The 23,416-nt window shown below is 40.5% G+C and overlaps 1 protein-coding gene across 1 annotated transcript; it reads left to right on the forward strand.

Annotated features, from left to right (window-relative positions):
* The first annotated feature begins 12,499 nt into the window (after nucleotides 1-12,499).
* On the forward strand, nucleotides 12,500-18,841 carry LOC115776499 (uncharacterized). Its single transcript, XM_030724216.1, has 2 exons — nucleotides 12,500-15,307; nucleotides 17,622-18,841. Exons 1-2 carry the CDS (start codon nucleotides 12,520-12,522, stop codon nucleotides 18,572-18,574), a joined length of 3,741 nt encoding a protein of 1,246 aa, XP_030580076.1. The 5' UTR covers nucleotides 12,500-12,519; the 3' UTR covers nucleotides 18,575-18,841.
* Nucleotides 18,842-23,416: the final 4,575 nt, after the last annotated feature.

The raw sequence follows: 23,416 nt of genomic DNA on the forward strand, positions 1-23,416 counted from the left end.
ACAACAGGGACATTTGCATATAACAGCAGCTAAGGTACAGAGAAGAATGAAATACAATAAAATGAAATAAAATAGGAAACACTATATACAAAATTACACACACACACAAATATATATATATATATATATATATATATATATATATATATATATATATATATATATATATATATATATATATATACACACACACACACACACATATATACATCAAAACTATATACAGTATAGTATAGAGACAGTATGTGGTGTCTTTGTGGATAAACAGTTACAGGAAGTGCTTGCATGGAGGTGCTTTATTAATTTTTATTCAGGAATAAAAACAACTGAAAATGTTGGGTCTGAGGTCTGAGGCGATTCTTTCTTTTTGGTATAACTTCCACGGCCCTAGAAACACAGGAGTGCAGAACCTGAAGTTCTAATGTGTGCAGGATCCAGGTGCTTCTGATTCTGCTGCTATAACAGCGGCTCAGACTCAGATCACCCAGGATGCTTCCTCTGTCTCACACGTCCTTTTCAGCAACTTGAATCATATAATGAAGCAGTCATGTGATTTTAGGAAACGGGGCCTCGTTTGGCTTTTGTCACGTGATTTTCTCAACAGTGATACGGGCCTCGACACCACAGATATATTTATGTCTATGCTCGACACAGGCTTCATTTGGACACGCCCCCTTTTACAGGCCTCGGAACATCACTAGCGGCTGCTGTTGGTTTGTGGGTGAACGAGCAAATAAAGACATTAAAACTCTTCACACACACTCTGTACTGAAGCTTTCTGTGCAGTTTGCAGCCATTGAAAAGTTGTGGCTGTTGTTGTGGGTTATTGTTTTTTCTTTGTTTTTTTCTGTACTGAAAAGAAATTTATATCGATTGGCCACAACCAAGTCAAATGTTCCACCCGGCACACTGATGAAACCCACAGAACCACATGAGAAAAACAAGTGAGAGCAAAGTTTATTAATCCTGCAGAGAAACCACATCTCTGCTGCATGAACAACAACCAACAAATAAAACATATAAAACTGTAAAGTTACATTATAAATGTTAAGGACTATTTTCCCACTGTTGCATTAGCAAAAAAAAATAAGCCTTTAAAGCTCTAGCTCAAAATATAATCAGAATTTTTTAGTCATTTACGTCTAATTAGGTGAAAAAATCTTAACATGCTGATGGTCTGTGGTGTGAGGTGCTGGGGGAGCAGTCAGAGAGCAGCAGCTGGACGTCAGTGGTTGGACTGGTGGATACTTCAGTGAAGAGTAGAAGACGTCTGGCTCTGGTTTAAAGTCTGAACACAAACACACACAGTTCAAACAACAGGAAACATGATTACAAGCTTTGGAGTTCAATCAAGACCTCCAACCTGCACCTCTCTGCATCACACAGTCCCAGTTCAGACTGTACTGGGACCAGTTCAGATCCAGTCACAGAGCTTCATACAGATTTATTAGTTTATGAACTGCAGCTTCTCCCTCTCTTCTCTCCACCCTGACAGAAGATTTCTCAGACTTCTACAAACTTCACCAAGTATTCAGTCTGTACATCAGTGGATCCTTATAAACAGGACTGCACCCAAATTTATATCCAGATATGTATTTGCTCTGATGGAGCAGCATTTCCATGATTTACAGTTCAAAATAATACTTCTTTATCTTATACTAAGGCTTAGTGCTGCCCCTCAGCTCATCTGTCTGAGAAAGCTTTTCTGTCATACATCAGTGTGTTGTTGTGGTTGTCTCTTCCTCTCTTCCTTGTTTCAGGGGGCTGGCAGGCTGGTTTTCCTCCTCTGTAGGGCGCTGATGAAGGCTGATGCTCGAAGCCCCTGCACTGCTGTGACAAGTTCTCATGCATTCAAGGTTCTGCTCTAACCTTGCTTTAGCCTCCTGTCTTTGCTAGAGGGTCTGCTAACATCTGTGGTGAAGGGTCCTCCAGCCTTTTTCGAGTTAGTAAAAAGTTTTCTGTTATTCATTCGTGTCTCTTGTTGAATAGAGGAGTTTGGTGCCTCACATCCTGGATTCTCATCAAGCAGACTGGTTATTCCCTCATTTGCTACTGAGACTCCCTCTGCCTCTCAGCCTTCATGCCCTCCTGGAAAAAAAGCTTCAGAGCCAACGCAGTGACCAGCCTTCCCACCATCTTCCTCACGTAAGCCGCTCTTTCCACATCTTCTTCCCTGGTTGTAGATGAATGGTCACTCTCTCCAGCAAATGACTTACTCCTCTTCTCCCTCTACCTAGACCGACCCCCCCACTTGTGATCCCTTTATGTGCCTGCAAGGAGATGGACTGTCTCCTGAGAAACCCCCAGAAAACCTGTTTACTCATTATTGCTGTTGTTTCTCCTTTTATTATTGTGTTCAATAAATTGTTTAAACTGTCCTATGACCTTTCTTTCCCGTCTGTGTGTGGGTTCACCTTGGACCGTGACATTTTCCCCTTTAAGAAAGTATCTGTCTGATTGGCTGGATCTCAGGTGGGCGGGGTTTTGTACCTGAGATGACATCATATGGATCCAAGAGTGGAAAAACTTTGATAAACTGAGTGTTTAGAACAGTCTGATTTTTAGCTAACAGGAATTTACATAAACTGAGTGTTTAGCTTGATATCCTGAGCTTGAGTCAGAAAAGAGCAGCTGTACCTCTGCTCCTCTTTGGTCTGATGGCTATTTGTCCATAACTGACGTCTTCTGTGCTCACTGTGGCGTAGACAGCAGCTGGATCACTCTCTGCAGAATAAAACGCATGTAAATTACCACAGATACAACTAAAGTACTGCAATAGCATTACACTAGAGCTTTTAATTGTGTTTAATGAGACATTAGGTGACAACTTCTGTTAATAGCATCAGGTTTTCACAGCTTTCCCCATGTTTTCACACCTCTGCTGTTTCACAGCTGTTTCCCAGCAGAGGTGTGAAAACATGACCACAAAGCTGCCGTCTTCTTTCAGAGCAAACTCACACATTTCACCACAGAGGGCACAATGAACACCGTCTCCAAGCATGAACACTCAGGTCCACTCTGTGGTGGGAAGGCTCTTTCTGACTGCAGTCAACAGCAGGAAATAACTGCTGTGCTTTTACATGCATCACTTTGAAGAAGTCAGACTCATTCATTAAAGACCTTTAGTCTGTTCAGTCTGTCTCTCTATATGTCTCATATTAATAAGATTTTCATACTGATAATGACTTGTGTGTACCAGACCCAGACAGCAGACACATCTGCCCACAATCTTGGAGCTTTTGGTTCTTATTGATCAGTTGAGGCACTGCTGGTTTAAATAGATGGTGACTTTCAAAAACTTTTCCCCCTATAATTTATACTTTTACAACACAAGCGCCAAATTTTCTGATATTACAGCTTCATTAACGCTTCAATCCAGAGCATCAACATCATCAACATCTCTGGTTTCTGACACTTGAGCGCTGAACAAACCAATAATCAACCTCTGAGGCTGAAAATGAAGATCAGATGATAAAAACTGCAGTTCCTCTTCTGTCCACTTCAGGCTCCAGCAGTGAATCAGTTCCTACAGACTCCCAAATGTTCAACTTTGCAGCAGAAACAAACATGAGCACAGCCTGATACAAAATAACTTCTCCTTTCATAACAACTGCTCAGGTGAATTTTATTTATTTATTCATCTATTCATTTATTTGTTATTATTCATTTACTGTTGTTATTCCTTTATGTGCCTCTTTGACTGACAGATGGATGGTGACACAGGCAGCTATAGCTGCTAGCTGTCTGCTAGCACTTCAGCTAACAGGGATCCTGAACTTGACCTCTGGATGGTTAATGTGCCGTTGGAGCTTTTGGAGTATTTTTAATGCAATTATCTGATAAATAATATGAAGCTGAGCAGATAATTACACTAACAGACTGTCCAACAAGTTTGCTTTGCTGAGTGAAATTTTCAGACATTTTTTGGATGATACTGAGCACTAATTAGCAGGTATTTGTGTGATGCTCCTGTACAGTCTGTGTACACAGCGTGATAACCAAGCAAGTCCTCTGACATTATAAAATGTTTTTACTTCCCCAAAGTGTTCTTTGTATGAAAAGCTAGACTTAAGACTTCTGGTCTGAGAGGACGTTGCTACTTCTCAGCTCGCAACAAATTAGTTTTGCTTTCTGTGCTGTTTGGCCTGATTTTATTTCATATTGGACCTTGTCATCTTCTGGTACTTCTGACATGGTACTTCTAAAATATTCTGCCTCAGCCTGTCTTGCAAATTCACGCCGGACTGTGCTGCTGTCATTAAATCCCTCAGACTCCAATGTCATCCCCGTTATATACATTGAAGCTCCGCCTTCAAGTCTGTGTGTTTAGAATATCATAATTCCTCTATACTGCCTGACATGCATCCGGATATTGTTATACCCTCTGTGCTGTCTGGCAGGTGCTCCAGTAGTCAACAAGGACTTCACTGCAAACCTAAAGCGTGCATCCTGAGCAATTTACGTCCTCTGGCTTGCATAGACAGCGCCATTCCTGTCACGCCTGTCTCACGATCAGCTCTCAACAGTGCATCTTTCAGGGTGCTGAATGCTTGTTAACTCAACAGTAAAGCACCACTAATCCATGATATCATCACTTACTGGAACACTGACTTCCTTTGCCTAACAAGGACACGGCAAATTCAACAGGACTTTTTCTCACTCAACCAATCCACTCCCCTGGGCTTGTGTACAATCAGAAACCTCGCTCCAAAGGTCGGGGTGGTGGCTTAGCTCTTATATAGCGAGCCGACATCCTGGTTAAAGAACTACCACTACCCAGCATCACGTCTTTTGAGAGTCTTCTTGTTACTCTGGCTCGATCTACACAGCTCCAGGTTGTCCTTGCCCCCCACCCAAGTCTCTACTTGCTTCACGTCTGACCTGTTTGAGTTTCTCACCTCTGTTGGTTGCATGTCTCCAGCCACACTCTTGCTGGTGACTTCAGTATTCATGTTGACTCCAATAGCTGCATTCACTACCAAATTCCTCTCTCTGTTGGACTGCTTTAATTTCACACAGCACAGTAAAGTTCCCATTCATATCAGAGGCCACACACTGGATCGGGTTGGCTCTAAAGGAATAACTCCTTCCAATCTGAAGTGCTCGGACCTTGCTATCTCTGACCACCTTGCTGTCTGCTTCTCTGTTCCTGTACCTCTGCCCAAGTCGTGCGCCAAATCACATACAGGAACATCAAGACTATTAGTGCATTGGCCTTGAACAACCTGATAGCAACGTATTTGGCCTCTGACTCCCCCCAATATCATGACTGACTGACTTTGACCTGTTTGGCTTTGACCTGTTTGACCTGCTGCCCTCTGGCAGGCGCTACAGGAGCATCAAAGCCAGAACAAACAGACTCAAGAACAGTTTCTTCGCCAGAGCAATCACCACCCTGAACTCACACACTCACCCACTGTAACTGTGCAATATTATATTATTCATACTGAACAATATCTATCACTCCTATATTGTGTAATATCCAGTATTCATTCACTAGTGCAATATTCATTCACCAAGTGCAATATTCATCATCTTCATTATTATATGTATACACGCATTTACTTTCCTACAATGTACAGATGCACCAATGTAGGTATGTATGTATATATTTTTATACATTCTATTTTTTGTATATTTTACACATTGTTTATTTTCTGTATATCTCTTGATCACATTGATTATACTAGATTATAATATTTTTATAATATTTCTATTTTCATTTTAGAGAGTTTGATTTTCTGTTACATGGCACTGAACAGGAGTGGCCCTCCAATCTCATTGTACATCCTGTATAATGACAATAAAGGCATTCTATTCTATTCTATTCTGATGGGCTTGTTGACCATTATAACTATGCCCTATTATGTAGCTTTAACTCCCTTGTCCCCATCAAAACCCGGACTTGTCATGATCCTGGGCCCAGTGTTTTGTCTTATTTTGGTTATGTTTTGTTACATCTCTGATTATGTTTATTTGGTTTCTTTCATGTTGGTCTTCAGTTTGTTATGGTTTTGAGTTTTTTATTCCAGTGATGGTTCCTCCATCTCACCTTCACCAGATGTTCAGAATTTGGGTGCCATCTTAGACTCCACACTTTCTTTCAAGAATCATATCAAATCAGTCACTAAAACAGATTTTTTTTCCACCTTGTGAACATCTCTAAACTTCTGCTTTTACTTACTGATTCTGTAGCAGAGACCCATGTCCACCCCTTTGTCACCACCCAGCTGGACTACTGTAATAGGGTCTTGTTCAGGATCTCCAGCAAAGCCCTGGACAGGCTTCAGTATGTCCAGAATTCAGCTGCCAGGCTTTTAACATGCACTAAGGTGTGGCAATACATCACCCCCACCCTTAACTACACTGGGTCGTATTGCATACAAGATCCTTCTAACTTACAAACTTACTGTAGTGTCTGATCGATCTGTGTGTTAAATTGTGTGTTAAACTGCATCTATGTATAGGTTTTCTCCATTAGGATTATGGCCTTGAGTCAGGGCTGCTTTAGGAGTGAATGGTATGAGAGAGTGTAACCTTTTGTTGCTCTCTCTAAAAAAGGAATGACCTCACATACATGCAGGAAATAAGCTATACCTGGTTATTCAGAAAATACTTTATGTAGTGTCTGTATTGTTCTGTTAAACTTTCTATGTGTATGCATATATGGTCCCTTTCTTTTAGCCTTTATTGATTGTGCAGAAGGGTAACCTGAGCTTTAAGGTCTGGCCTCAAGCCAGAAGGAATGCATAGAATGTCCTTGTAGCTCTCTGGCTTGCCATATAAGGAGATGTCCAGATGTTTAGCTGTAGGTTAGGAGGCTGAAGTTTGTTTCTTAACCATGTATGGAAGTTAGGATGTGGGGGTTGCCAACACTACACTATATAACCTTTGTCTTTTCTTATGTCTCACGAGTTAGGGCGATTAGAGACTTACCCTCTCCCAGGTCGCAAAGGAAAGCGCCTGTTTTGACACTGTCTGTTTCTTTGCAATAAACTTTTGTATATATGCATTAAGACATTTGTCAGCGAGGATTTTTTCCCAAGAACACATCACTGAATACACCTTAAATTTTGGCGTCACGGATTGAGACAGCTTGTGATGACTGCAGCCTGACGACTCGACGGTCCAGCTTTCTGCTCAGAGGCCAGTAAAGAGGGTGAGTGTGTGCTCCCTTTATTTTGAGCCAGCTGTTTCCCGTTTGAGCGGCTATCAGAGCTGTTAATGTCACACTGACAAAGCCCTGTGTGTGGGGTTTATAGTGTTTGTGTTTTTTGGGGTGACCTCGTTCTAAATTTTAAGAGAAGGGATGAATATAGTGAAAAGAGAAGTGCACAGCTTATCAGTAACGGTAAAACAGCATTAATTAATACTATGCTTGACAATTAGTGGGCCCATTTTCTGATTGTCTCAGTCATGTGTTTTATTCTTGCTAAGCCATGAAAACTGAAGCTTGATTAAGTAGTGGATCCAGAAGTGTGTAACCTGGCCAGGGAAGAGATTATAGAGAATAAGAGAAGTGATAAATAAAGGTAAAGAGCATACATGATAGGTATGCAAGTGTTAAGAGAAATAGCCGCTTAATTGGGTTAAGCCTTCTATAATGGAGCTGCTTTAGGCAGGCCTAAATCCTGATTAAACATTAGAATTGGTTAATTAGGTCAGTTTTTTTGTTTGGGAGGAAAACTGGAAGTGCAAAAAGTTCTATGGAAAAGGTTTTCATCACTGCTGACGAGTTGTGTATGATATAACCTTCTATTTGAATTTGCACTTGGTTAAGAGGTAGCATAAATTTGTATCCTAGAACTAGATGAGAAGAAGCGGCAGGGGCAGAGAAGAAAAAGTCGACTAGTCTGTGTATTTCTGTTTCATGTTGAGCGAGACGTGTCTGTGGAATTGGCTTCTTTCTTTTTGTGAGGTTGAGGCCCCATCTGACTTCCCTTGCTCTTTTGTGTCAGTCTAAATGTTTATGTGAATTGGGATGTTGTTTGTCCTTTATGTCTGTGTGTGCGTATGTGTAACTGCAGTACACTATGCACAGATGTGTGTGTATGTTGGATAAGTTGGAGAAATGTGTGCGCATATGGAGAGCAGTAATTTCTGTGTGTGTGTGTGTGTCAGTGCTAGTGAATTTATGCTTTGTGTGTGAACTGGGTGTGTTGGCATATGTTTATGTGAAGGAAGGGATGTTTAGGTAAGAGTGTGAGACAGCACCCCAATCTTGTGTGTATGTAGGGCCCCCCCCTCCCTTTTCTTTGTTCAGTGAGCAGGAGCTGTATGTATGTGTGTGTGTCTCCTGCATTTGTGACTGACGTAGAATGTGTGTGTGTTGAAATGTTTTTTGTTGAATCTTTTTGATAATTGCTGCTGGACGGTGATTGGAAATAAAGGTTTCTGAATGTTGTTATTACTTAGAATATAAAAAGAATACAATACATGAGCTGCCCTTATTGTTAAAAGTCATGAGCCCTTGTGAAGGACAAAATCCATGAGCCTTCACAAGAGAGACATTTGATAGCCATTTTTTCCCTGGGGACTTTTGTTAGTTTTATTATCTGTCATTGAAATATATATATATATATATGCATTTAAAAAAAAAAAAGAGAGAGAGCGGGAAAAGAAAGAGAAGTCCTTTAATTGATTGTTATAAAGCCCCATCTATGAGCCCCAAAAACATACAGACTGCTGTGAGAGGTGTTTTGAGTGTGAAATAAACTTTTCTTATTAAAGAAATAAACCTTATTGTCATATGGAGTGTTATATGGAGAAAGAATCTGATGTGCAGAACTGTGTTAAATGTCAAACTAACCTTTGCCCCTTCTCTCCTTCTTTTTGCTTGAGTGAGAGAGAGAGAGACCAAGGGGGGGTGAGCTGAGCTGAGTGAATCCAGATGTGCCTGGACTGAATAGCCCTGCAAGCTGACTTCAGCAAAAGGCCAGTGTTTGTTTTTTCTTGTCAATCAAACTCCTTTTATAAAACACCACTTTCTAAAGTTCTTTAAACACACTTATTTTGCCTTCATTTATATACTATATAGGCACATACTTTGGTTTGGTGTTTTATACAATATATTTGCTTTCATTCTTTGCACAGACTTGGCACAGATTGACCGTATATTAGTGAACACAGTTTGAATTAGTTATTAAAAGTCCATAGGTCTTGAATTTGATTTATCTTATATTGTGTTTGAGTATTTTGGTGTTTCATATAATATTTGTTTACTGGTTTGACAAATTTATACAGCATTTTGACGAATTTGTTTCACAAAAGACCGCGTGTCAAGTGAAATTTTTCGCAACAGCAGGCTTGCTGTTTCTTCTGGTGTTGGCAAACTTATCTTTACTAATTGTGCTACAATTATTAGCATTAAATAAGGTTGATGATATTAATCGCATAACTGAATGAATAAATAAATAGATTATTAATAAAAAAAAAAAAAAAAAGGGGGAGTAAGCCAAAGATTAAAGAAAATTTTTGATTTTAAATCTAAATAAGGGAATAAATATAATTGATAAAATGTCTAAGAAAGACATTAAAACTAAGCAAACAATCACACCAATTGAAGTGGTTCAGCAAAGTAATCCTTTGATTAAACCACTTATCGTAAAAGTGTCGAATAAATGGAATGAGCGTTGGCCAGATTTGGAAAAGCCCTGGCCAAAGGCAGGAACTCTCAACCCAGAAGTGATCAAAACTATGCAGGTGCTTGTGTCCACCTACAAACTAAATCAAAAGAAGGGAAAAACAGGACAACGACGAAAAGAGAAGAGACAAGTGGAGCTTGGAATTTTACAGCTGTTTGACATCGAAGGACAGAAGCTGGTACAAGCTACAAGAGAAGAGAGAGAAAAAAGCTTGAAAGAAATTGAGAAAAATACGAAACAAACGGAGACATTGATGGAAAAAATTAATCTGCCATTTTCACACTTGACTCCAGTACAAAACCCACCTCCATACGAACAGAAAGTGGAGTTTGAAGACGTCTACCCACAATTACCAGTACTCAATCAAGATGGCAATTATCACATTAAGGATGACAATGATCGAGTAATTGAAGTGGGACAAGCTGAGACCACTATAAAATTGACTCCAAGTTCTAAAAGTAAAAAGAAGACAGCAACCTTGAAGACTAGGAACAGAAGGATGGAAGGAGAACAAGGTGATGATGGAAACGACTTGGAAAGAACTGTGGGTGGATATGATCCTCAAATCAGGCGGATACTAATGAAAGCAGAAAAGAAAGGAGGAAAGATGAAGAAGAAAGAAGACTCAGAAGACAACACTTCTGAGGAGAGTTTGAATGGAGACAGTGATGAAGAATGGGAAAGTAAAGATTCTTCTTCCAGAAGGTTCCTTCCATCCGCATCCAGCACAAGAATTGAAGAGGACAGACAAAGAACACTAAGAGACATTGAAAGGAGTATCGATGAGTGCTTGTCATTTCTGGATAAAGCTACTGTTTCAATTAGTCAAACCGCTTTGACAAATCAATTAAAGGAACTGAGGGCTCAGAAGAAAGAGCTTCAGAAGGAAGAATCTCAGAGATCAGCAATGACATTACGTCTAAGGAAGAGAAAAACGCCTGAAAAGATGTGTCCAGTAATCATAAGGGGACAGGCATTGGAGTATAAGCCCTGGCAGAATACGGACATGTCAGACATACTTGAGAAGCTCCCTACCCTTCAAGATGGTGCTCATCCGTGGATCTCAAAGCTGGAAGAGATAATGGTAGGAACACAACCAGCTATGGGAGATGTGAAGAGACTTTTGGCAAGTCTCCTTGGGATACCAGCAATGGAGGAGATTCTGCAGAAAGCAGGACTCAATGAATATGTGACGACTGCAGCAAATGATGCAGACCTCTTCGCTGCAAATAGAGGACGGATGTGGAGAGCTCTGAGAGACACATTTCCTACGAATGTGCACCCAGATAACATCTTTATTGAACCATTGTGACAGGAAGAAAACCCGAGAGCATATGTATCGAGAGCTCTTCAAGTTTGGAGGAATGTTACTGGGAATGATCCTGATTTGAACCAAATGGAACAATCAATTTTGAGAGCCAAGATACAGAAGGGACTACCTTTGCCAGTAAGAAGCAAATTGGCAGAAGTAGTTGGCCTTGGAAGCATGGAGAAAGGAATATACACGGATCACATTGCTCACCAAGTGGAATTATATCGCAAAAAAGAACATGACCAAAAAGAACAAGATCAAGAGACACTCAGGAAGCTCAATCAGATACAGCTGGGAGAGAGTAAGAGGAAGGAAAAGAAGCAAGCTGTTGTCATGCAAAGTCAGCCTCCAGTAAACCAACCAGCAATACAAGTGCAGCCCAATCAGGCTGAGCCTCAACCATTTCAGCTTTCATCGGTGGTTCCGGTTGCACCCTACCCCCAACCAGTGTTCAATTCTGTGCAGTCCTGGAGAATCAGAGGACGTGGAACACTGGGAAGAGGAAGAGGAGGTAGTTTTAACTCAAATTTACAACGGTCTTCAGAAAGATGCTACAATTGCGGACAATTTGGCCATTTGGCTCGAGACTGCAACAGTTCAGGAGGAAACTTCAGAGGAAATTTCAGAGGAGGATTCAGAGGCCAACCAAGAGGATCCAAAGGACCGGTTAACCCTTTTAGGGGGCCGGAACTAGGATTTTAGGGATGCCCAGAGAATCCGAGTGGGAGGTGTCAGCTGGTAGCATCAGGACCAGAAAAAGATCCAACAGTAAAGGTGGAAGTGAATAATCGCCAATTGGAGATGATGGCAGATAGCGGAGCAGCTTTCACCTGTGTGCGACCTTAAGATGCTACACATCTTCCTATGTCTGGACAATATGTGAGGACAATCGGATTTGAGGGAGTAAAGCAGCTGGTTCCTCTTACTAAGCCAATCGAGCTCTGCTATAAAAACCTGAAGACTACATTGCCCATACTGGTATCAGAACATACACCTGTGGCACTTTTGGGCAGAGATGCTTTGTGTAAATTAAATTGCACAATTAAATGTACACCAGACGGTTGTCTGGTGGATGTGCCAGAAGATGTGTCTCATCAATTATCAATGACAACAGAGACTGAAGCCTCGTTAGTATTTTGGATCGGAAATCTTGACACCAATTTCCTGGAACCAGTCAGACTATGGGAAAAATTTATTGTGGCAAATATACCAAAAGCGAGACTTCCTGAATACCCATTGCATTGTACACTTAAGTACTTCAAAGATGCTACAAAAGCAGATCCAGAAGAATGGTTGGGTCGTCAACCAGAACAAGTTCAACTTTCTTCAAATTGCATAATTTTGGGACCACAAGGAGCAGCTATGAAGATAGAAAAAAGTGAATTTTTGCAGAAAGAATTCAACATTGAGAAAAGTGTGCCACATGTAACTTTGCTGGTGTCTGAAGAATACGAGCAGAAGGACCTTGGAGAAATGATGGAAAAAGCAGAAGGAGCTAGTTTTGCTCCACTTAAAGAAAACCATGCCCTCTGGAGGAGTGAGGATCGTCGATTTATCAAAATCATGATTTTTACTCAAGGAAAAGGACAGCCACAGGCTGTACAAATGACTTATGAATCTATTTGCAGTGTTGAAGTCGACTCACATTTCCTGAAAGAGGAGATGCTACGACAAATTCCAGAATGCTTATGGTCCCAACATAGTACTGACATCGGATATGTGAAATCAGCGCAGCCAGTAAAAGTGGAACTTAGACCTGGAGTCAAACTCCCCTGGAAAAGTCAATATCCATTGAAAGAAGAGGCGATCCGAGGGATTGAACCACAAATTGAGGGACTTTTGAAAGCAGGTGTTTTGGAGATAACACAGAATCCACAAAGCAATACACCTCTGTTACCAGTGAAGAAACCGGATAACTCTTATCGTTTGGTACACGATTTGAGAGCAGTGAATGAAGTGGTTGCTGATTTTCCAGCTGAAGTTCCAGATCTGCATACTTTGTTGACTCAAGTCCCACCAGAAGCAACGCATTTTACAGTCTTGGACTTGTGTGGAGCATTTTTCAGTGTCCCACTTAGTACTGAAAGTCAAAGTTTGTTTGGATTTACATTCAGAGGACAACATTTTGTTTACAGACGGTTACCACAAGGATTTAAGCACAGCCCTCATATCTTCAATAAAGTGTTGAAAGACGACCTGGAAGGAATTGGTCAGGTGCTAAAGAGCACTGTCATTCAGTATGTGGACGACATTATGCTCTGTTCACCTGACGCAGAAACGTGTCACAAGGATTCAATGAAGTTGTTACAGATATTGGCAGAGAAAGGACATAAGGTTTCTCAGAAAAAGCTGCAGTACTGCCAGGAGAAAGTGGTCTACCTGGGACAGGTAATAACCAGAGGACATAGAAGTATTTCTCACAGTCAGTTGGAAGCAATCCGAAAGGCTCCAAAGCCCAGAACCGTCCGAGAGATGATGACATTTCTTGGGATTGCTGGCTATTCTTCAGCGTGGATTGAGGATTATGCTAGTTTGACAGGACCATTGAGAGCTATGATAAAGGACACTGGAAGCTCTCAGCTTCACTCTATGCTCTCTTGGACATCAGATGGCTTTGTAGCCTTTGAAACAATTAAACAAAGATTGCAAGAAGCTCCAGCTTTGGCGCTTCCAGATTACTCCAAGAATTTCTTGCTCTATGTGTCCACCTCTACAGGAGGCAAATATGCGTGTGCAGTCCTATGCCAACCAACTGGCACAGGAACAAATCCTCAGCCGATTTCTTATTACTCGACTGCTTATTCAGAAGTGGAGCAAGGACTACCACCATGCTACAGAGCCTTAGTGGGAGTCTCACTAATGTATGAGAAAGCATCAGCGATCACGATGGGTTATCCAGTGACAATACTTACTCACCATAGCCTTCGAAATTTGTTGAACTATGGTAAGTACACATTGACTATGCCCAGACTTCGAGAATATCACAGGCTGCTGGAGCAAGAAGACGTCACTTTGATGAGGTGCGTCACAACGAATCCAGCTGAGAGCTTGCCAACATTAGAAGACGGTGAACCACATGATTGCGTGCGAGAAGCTGAGAAATATTCTAGGCTAAGGTCAGATCTACAAGCCCTCCCATTGCGTGAAACAGATCTGGAGCTTTGGACCGATGGGTCCTGTTATCGTGTGGGTGATAAGTTGAGTGCTGGCTACGCAGTGGTAAAAGCACAAGGATTAGATTTTGTTGTTGAAAAGGCTGAAGTCATACCTCAGCCAGCATCAGCACAACTTGCTGAACTTGTGGCACTGACGGAAGCATGTTTGCTTGCAGAAGGTAAGCGAGTGACAATTTATACTGACTCTGCTTATGCACATAATGTGTGTCACTTGTTTGGAGCAGTATGGAAAAGCAGAGGTTTTAGAAAGACAGATGGTTCGCCAATACGTCACCATGAACAAATAATTAAATTGTTGCAGGCCATGATGAAGCCTAAAGAAATAGCGATAGCTAAGTGTGCAGCACATAAAGCGGATATGTCAAGGGTCACGCAAGGTAACAAAGCAGCTGATGAAGCTGCAAAAGCGGTGACTGGCGCTAATAAAGTGGGTGAAGTTTTTCTGGTCACTCATGAAGTAGATTTAGAAGACAAAATCACGCTTAGGGATGTGATTTTAATGCAAGAAGCTGTTCCTGACCTTGATAAACAGCTATGGCTTGATCGAGGTGTCACCCAAGATTCTATGGGACTTTGGAGAAACCATGAGGGACTCATAGTAGCTCCCCCAGACCTTTTAGGTCTGATGATCCAAGAAGCGCATGGGTTAGCTCATGTGGCGAGAGGAGAAGTCAAGAGAAAGATCATTAAAGAGTATGGTTTTTGGGCACCATGTTTGCTTGAACAGATTGACTATGTCATAGGCAGATGTGTCATCTGTCTGAAAAACAACGTTCGAAGGGGGGTGACGGTTCTTCCTGGTCACATTCCGACTCCGAGGGGTCCAATGCGTGAACTAGTTGTAGACTTTGTTGACATGATAAAACCAGTTGAAGGTAAGAGATACATGCTCGTAGTGGTTGATAGATTTTCAAGATGGCCTGAGGCCTGCCCAACAAAGCGAAAAGATGCTCAATCGGTTGCCAATTTTCTGTGTAAAGAAGTGATTAGCAGATGGGGTTTTCCAGATCGTATCGCTTCAGATAACGGGAAGGAGTTTGTTGATAAGACAGTGAAACTGATTTTGAAAAAACTGGGGATAAAACAGCGTTTTGGTGCGGTTTATCACCCGCAAAGTCAAGGAATTTGTGAAAGAATGAATGGTGTACTAAAAAACCGTGTCGTTAAAATTTGTCAGCACACAGGCCTAAACTGGGTTGCAGCATTGCCGTTAGCATTAATGGCATGTCGCTCAAGTGAGTTGCGTGATTTACATTTGACACCTCATGAGCTGGCTACAGGAAGACAGATGCCAGCGCCTTGTTTCCGTACAAGTGGAAAGGGCCCAAGTTTAGCCCTTCTGGAAGATGAAATGAAAGCATACGTGTCATATATGGCTAATCTGCATAAAAGAATATCTACGTACGTTTCTGACAGGCAAAGGAAAGAAGAGGTGCAGGAGAAGCTGAATGAGCAAAAGAAGAATACAATCCAACCTGGAGACAAGGTGTTCGTGAAGGTGTTTAGGAGAAAGTGGTATAACGAACGCCGTGAGGGACCATTTGAAGTTGTTCGCAGTACTGGAACTGCAGTACAGGTGAAAGGGTCCCCAACGTGGTACCACCTGTCACATTGTGTCAAGGCACCGAGTGAAGAAGCTCCACCTGCAGGAGGCCAACATGAAGAGGCCTCAAGAGAGCCAGATGAGAATGAAGAAGATCATGCAGAGGAGATACTTAGAGATCTCCAGGATCAAGATTCAGAAGAAGAAATTGCCCATGCTGGGGACAATGATGCTGATCCTGGGCACACTTTTGATGATGCCAGGAATGACTCAGCAGTTAGTGGACAAGACAGAAGGTTTGGAGAAATCGACCTTCAACATGTCCCAAAAACTGCAGAGTCTACAGCTACAAGAAGTGGTGATTCCACCACGAGAAGCTTCAGAAACCCGGCAAGACAAAAGAGACCGAAATCGAGTCGGAAGAAAGTTAGACCGAAGCGTTATGACAACTAGGGTAGAATCAATCTTAGAGAAACCCGTTCCTTTGACACTGAACACATCTAGTGGTTTAAGTGAGTCACATTTAACAGTAGTGATGCCTAAGATGATTCAGACAACACCAAATCCCCTGAAGACTGTAATTAAAGCCCGGTTGGGAGAATTAGCTAGTCTTCCATGTAAATGTACTAGATATAACGTACATGGTAATTTTGCACCAAGATGGGAAAATAGTCGTGGTGAAGATTTGCTAGCAATATCAGAAGCTGAGACAGTGCCTCGTTACCAGAGGAAGTATTTGTTATTCAATGATGGCAGAATAATAAAGTCTAGAGATGATTGTTCACTTGTTGTGCACAGTGTTATGTGGGAAGACCAAGGACAATATACATGTACCTTTTATACACCGGAGTTTAAATTCATCCCATTTAGGAATAAATGGATAGGAGGTCACATAACTCGTACAGTGATACTAATAATAAGAGGTTTGATTCCTGCTAGAGTTTCTACAGTAATTGAAAAGACTCAGGAACAATTCACCACAACACCTATGATAACAACCTTAGCTCAGAAACAATCTACCATGATAACTACTCAAGGGATTAGCACGACTCAAGAGACAATGACAACTTTGGTTCCAGAAGCAACTAAGAGTGTTAACATTACAACCCAAGCTACTACTTTATTGACAACTTTAGAGGAATTAAAGACTAATTCCACCAATAAAATAGAGACAACAACGCCTACTGAAAGCATGGTAAAGGTGACTCAGATACTAAAGGTTACAACTTTGAAACCCAAAAGTGAAGTAAATATAACTCAGATGTCGGTAGAGCTCAATGAGAATAATCACAAAGAGACTCCAATAATGAGAGAACATATGACGGAAAAGAAAGTTTTAGAACCATTTGTGACTACTCTAGAAACTATTACAAAAATGGATGAGGAGTTGTTTAATGATGATTGGTTACCAGAAGAGATGGTCGACAGTTATCATACAGTTCAGAAGAGAGATGCTCAGTGGAAAGCATATGGGTTTGATTCCTCTGTATTGCAAATAAAAGACCCGTGGGCTAGTAGGAACTTATGGTTTCAACAGTTAACACATTCTGTAAAATCTGTTAGAAGATTGAATTGTCCATGTGTGGTCAAAGTTCCAATACCAGGAACATGGCCTTCAATTTTAGAGACTGTACCAGAACCATTGCTCCCTATGTGTCAATCTTATGTGTTATCGTGGTTATTATATCAACAACAATCAGCAGAAGATATAGTCATGGCATTGTCAGTGCATCTGTTTAGACCTAGATTAAACTGTTCTTGGTTGAAGGAGCTGCCATATGTAAATTTACTTGATCAACATGAAAATGCAATAACAGCAATTCCAGAGGCAATGGTGGTAAGACCAGAGAAAGCTGAAGATTGTTTTTGTTCTAACAATACTCACCGAGGACCTGGGATGTTTATGGGCATTTCGGACTGTAACAAATATATGATGGATTTTGGTGAGCATAAGCCTAAGAATGTAACGGAGATGTTTCAAGTGACTTTTAAGATACCATTTCAAAAACAGAGTAAAACTGTGAGTGTGAAACATCAACTGTTGCCAGGTAATGTAACTATAGGAAACTTTAAAGATATCTGGTGGGTTTGTGGTGATAAAGCATATTTATTTCTGCCATATGGGTGGACAGGATGCTGTTATATGGCAACTTTGAAATTGCCATATGAGGTTTTTACTATGCAGAGGGGTGAAGCACCCAATAAGAACCAATCCAATGAAATTTGGGGAAATAGAAGAAAAAGAGAACTTGCTCAATTTCATAACTTGGAATCTTATCATTGGAGAATAAATTTGGGAGAAAAATGGGGTATAGGAATTTTTCCATGGTATGGTGTTGTGTTTTTAGCAGATCACATTGATAACATTACATACACTTTACAGGGTTTCGCAAATGAGACCATTAAAGGATTTCAACTTTTGTCAAATACTCAAAGAAGTCACCGACTGACACTGTTGAAGCATGATATGGCTCTTGATTATATTCTGGCCAAACAAGGTGGCCTATGCATGACTTTGAATTTAACAGGAGAAGCCTGTTATACATTAATACCAGATAGTTCAGATAATATCACTAGTGTCATTGATGCATTGAGACATATTAGAGATGCATTTGGTCCGTCAGAAGGAGCTGGATGGTCAGCTAATGCTTGGTTGCAGGATAAATTGGGACCAATGGGCGCAATATTGGTTCAAATTTTGATTGCAGTCATTCTATCATTATGTGTGATGTTTTGTTTTTGCACAGTGCTGTTGACTTTTGCGAAAGCAATGATATTGAGATGGGTTGGAATAGTTATGCCTAGTGATCGAACTCAGATGCCATTAATACAAACAACTGATATGGATGAGGAGGAAGATGTGGTGATAGGAGGAGTGGTGGAGAGATATCCATTTTGATCTTCTTTATTGTACCTTTAATATTTAGCCTTATTATACTCTTAAATATTTACTCTCATATTATTAATTTTCCTTATTTCTTTACTGATGTTTATTATAACAGTGTGATGTTTTCCAAGGGGGGAAAAAGAGAAAAGTAAGATAAATTGGAAATGCAAAAATGGGAAATAGGAAATTTCACATTTATCTAAAAAATATAAAATAAAATTTTTACATTTGATGTTTTCAATGTTATTTCTTGCTTTTACAAAAGATACTGTTCAGTGTTTCTTGTCTCTTTCAGAGAAGGTGTTTGGGAACCCGCTGAGATGAGGGGTTCATATAAATGGACAATAAAAAGAACTGAAATGTCTTGAACCAACACAGTATGGACACCACATGATGGAGCCAACGTGGCTGGAGACCTACAGCTGATATTCAAATGTTTGGCTGAATTTACATGATAATAAATCATTGTTTCATTGTATGTACACTATAACACAATAGTTGGACTTGTGACAGTTTTCTATGTATGCACAACATTTTTGGCTAAATTAATTCAAGAATGATGTCTCCGTCGTTTGGTAAGTACACTGGGACCTCAGAGGTTTTATTATTTTATTCGATTTTAGGGAGAGAAATGGATAGGCAGGGAGAGGTCCATAAGAGAGGTCCGATGGGTCGACCAGCTGATCTAATGGACATTTTTTTTGATTTTCTTTGCTGAGGCTTTCTTGTGTATTTGCTAAATGGTAATATGACAATCATTAACACTCCCTTTTGTCTTTTTGAGTTCCTCTGGGGTACGAAAGGTGAGCGCTGTGGGCAGCAGGGTCGTGGGAGAATTTTTCCAGCCTTGATTGTGTTAAGATGGTCATTTAAGAAAGAAAGCTGCCAGGCAGGGGTTTTTTTGCTCCCACACCTCATAGGAAATCAGAAAAGAGTTTTGTTAAAATCATGCTATGGGAGAAACTGTTATTTGGAATAATAATGAGTATCTTTGTTTTTGAGACTTACTTGGAAGTCTCAAAGGGGGGAAATATGTAGTGTCTGATCGATCTGTGTGTTAAATTGTGTGTTAAACTGCATCTATGTATAGGTTTTCTCCATTAGGATTATGGCCTTGAGTCAGGGCTGCTTTAGGAGTGAATGGTATGAGAGAGTGTAACCTTTTGTTGCTCTCTCTAAAAAAGGAATGACCTCACATACATGCAGGAAATAAGCTATACCTGGTTATTCAGAAAATACTTTATGTAGTGTCTGTATTGTTCTGTTAAACTTTCTATGTGTATGCATATATGGTCCCTTTCTTTTAGCCTTTATTGATTGTGCAGAAGGGTAACCTGAGCTTTAAGGTCTGGCCTCAAGCCAGAAGGAATGCATAGAATGTCCTTGTAGCTCTCTGGCTTGCCATATAAGGAGATGTCCAGATGTTTAGCTGTAGGTTAGGAGGCTGAAGTTTGTTTCTTAACCATGTATGGAAGTTAGGATGTGGGGGTTGCCAACACTACACTATATAACCTTTGTCTTTTCTTATGTCTCACGAGTTAGGGCGATTAGAGACTTACCCTCTCCCAGGTCGCAAAGGAAAGCGCCTGTTTTGACACTGTCTGTTTCTTTGCAATAAACTTTTGTATATATGCATTAAGACATTTGTCAGCGAGGATTTTTTCCCAAGAACACATCACTGAATACACCTTATTACAAATCCCTCAATGCTGTTTCCCTTAAGTATTTGTCCAACCTCTTGCCCCCATACAAACAGCCTCAAACACTGCCATTCTCAGCAGTGTTAATTTAATTTACGAAATATTTTCGTCATAGTTTTCGTCAACAACCCTTTTTTGCATGACGAAAACGAGACGATAACTAAATGAAAACTACTGAAAAGGATTAAAAATGATGACGAAATTAATTCTTCAACGAATGAGAACAAGATGAAAATGCTTAGAGGGACAACATCCAATCAGATCTGATTTAATTTTGTGACAAGGCGTGACAAGTTAGGAAAACATCCAATCAAACGCACAGTTGCACAAATTTGCTCTAAACCCGGGAAGACCAAACTAGCCTGTGATTTGTCTTTACTCCCGATAGAACTAAGTTATGTAAACAATGTCAGCAGGGAGAAAGAGAAGAGCCGATGTATAGACACATTTGTCCTTTGATACCGTGATAAACAAAACGCTGTGTAACCCAGTGTTAATTTCGTTGACGAAGTATTTTCATCGACAAACCTTTTTTTCATGATGATAACGAGACAATAACTAAATAAAAACTACATAAAATGATAAAAAAGATTGTGAAATTAATTGACACTTTCGTCAACGAATGAAAACGAGACGAAAATGTTTGGCGGGGACGAAATCCAATCAGAACTTATTTAATTTTGTGAAAGGGCGGGACAAGTTAGAAACACATCCAATCAAACACACAGTTGTACAAATTTGCTCTAAACCCGGGAAGAACAAACTAGCCTGTGATTTGTCCTTATTTCCGATAGAACTAAGTTATGTCAGCAGGGAGAAAGAGAAGAGCCGATGTATGGAAACATTTTTCCTTTGATACCGTGACAAACAAAACGATGTGTAAACCATGTTGGGCGACTATCTCGGGTAAAAACACAACAAATCTTAAACAACATCTGCAAACCAGTCACCCAGATCTCCATGCAAAGGTCAGCATTTTAATGTCATGCAGGGTAAAGTGTTTTTCCCAGTTTAGCGTTTGTGTTTAGAGAAAATCTCCACACCGCGGTGGATTAGCCTTTATAATCTTAGTCCTGAACACTAGAGAACTTTATAGAATCTGAGGAGGGTTTTTCTAACTCCTGATCCCCCAGTCCATTCCAGTAGGTGGCAGTAATGCAGCTCTAAGCTGGTTTGTTCTAGTGATGGGAATTCCGGCTCTTTTCAGAGAGCCGGCTCTTTAGGCTCAGCTCCCAAAGAAGAGCTGGGCCGTTTGGCTCCCAAATGGCTCTTTAGATTAAAATTTTTTTTTAAAAGTGTAAAATGAATTAGTAATGTAAAAACATACATTAGGCCTATATCAAACATTTCCTTATATACTCAACATATAATAGAGTGCTCCAAATACAAATGATAAAACAAAAGATTGGAAATCAGAAAAAACAAGGGACTTTGAGGAGTTGATCCTGTTTCTCCTGCCTGATGACCTGCCCTGTTTTCTTCTTCTAATTGCACTGAGGGATGAACTATTTGTATACAGTATACCTATGTAGGTTGTTTGTGCAGCCTGCTCGATATAAAATTTAAAATTTGCAGTCTACACTGTCTATCTGAGTAATCTCCGCTGAATCGCGGGTTTACAAGCTGCAAACAGCTGATTAAGACGTAGGGTCTCACCGCAGAGTCACCTGGTCAAAGGAACTTGATCAGCTGGCTTTTTGTGGTAACTCCGCGACCATTCATGCTATCGAAAAAATTCAAACGGTTCCTGAAAGCTCAGAAATTACACTTCACAGTCATGTAATGGTATTTTGGTATTTGTGACCGGAAGTCCACAAACGCCGGCACTTTTGAAGTACGCTGTATCTCGTTCGACATGTTTGAAGGTATAAAGTTAAAATGTGTCCACTCTTTACTACGTTTTCCGTCACTCATTTTCCTCACCGTTCCCGGTGAGCCTCTATGTAACGCGCAACTTCCTCTGGCTCTTTCCTGTCTCCTAGCGCATTTTGCAGGAGCCCCTCCCTCTCTGATATTTGTTTACTCACTGCCAGTGTGTCCGTGGACCCTCCCCTCCCGCTGTAGACGATCATATGCTACCATGCATCTTAACCAAACACGTGGGGCTTCCACAAAAAAAAAAAAAAAAAAAAGGAAACGAACGAAAAGAAAAAAGAAACAGCTCACTATCAGGAGCTGTGTCCTGTCGTTCTTAGAACCGGATCGTTCGCAACCGACCCATCACTAGTTTGTTCAACCGCAAACCAACAAGAAGAAGATGACGACCGAAAACTGTAATGCAGCTAATGTGGGTCAGATCAGATCAGATTGCATTTTTTATTTCTTTCCAATATCCGATATCCAGTAATTTAGGCCAGGATCGGACCGATACTGAATATCGGATCGCCTAGTGTAAACCATGTGGGGCGGCTATCTCGGGTAAAAACACGACAAATCTTAAACGACATCTGCAAACCAGTCACCCAGATCTCCATGCAAAGGTCAGCATTTTAATGTCATGCAGGGTAAAGTGTTTTTCCCAGTTTGTGTTTAGAGAAAATCTCCACACCGCGGTGGATTAGCCTTTCCTAATCTTAGTCCTGAACACTGCCCTGTACCTTTCAGAGCGTGTCCTGCTGTAAAACGCTCGGATTATCTCAGTAAGGTGGTGTTAATGATCAGGTGTGTGGGAAGTAGGTGAAACGCTAATGTTAATATTCCATAACTTTTAATAAATGTTTAATTTTTTGTAAGTGTGTATAATGACTAATTCAAGGGAACCGAAGAAAAAGCTTTTACATTTTACACCCTTTATATTTTAGTCGACTAAATCGACTGTAGATTTAGTCCACTATATTCTTACAATAATTCGGCGACTAAAACTAAAACTATTCAAATGACTAAATTATGACTAAAACTAATATTATTATTAATAAAGTAGTCTTCACACAAAATTATCTTGCAACCCTCCCACCCCCACCCCCACCCCTACTCCCAACACCCAAAAACAAAAAAACAAACAGCACTACCTCTGCTTCGTCTGATTGGCTGCTGACTGTTTGATATTTTGATGTCACTGTACGTTATCTCATCTTCTGGAGCTTCTTCTTCATCTGCTGAAATGAACCAAATCAACAGCAAAATAAATAATCAGAAAAGGTGTAAATGAAACATC

Source organism: Archocentrus centrarchus, unplaced genomic scaffold (assembly GCF_007364275.1).
Source record: "Archocentrus centrarchus isolate MPI-CPG fArcCen1 unplaced genomic scaffold, fArcCen1 scaffold_33_ctg1, whole genome shotgun sequence".
NCBI lineage: Eukaryota > Metazoa > Chordata > Actinopteri > Cichliformes > Cichlidae > Archocentrus > Archocentrus centrarchus.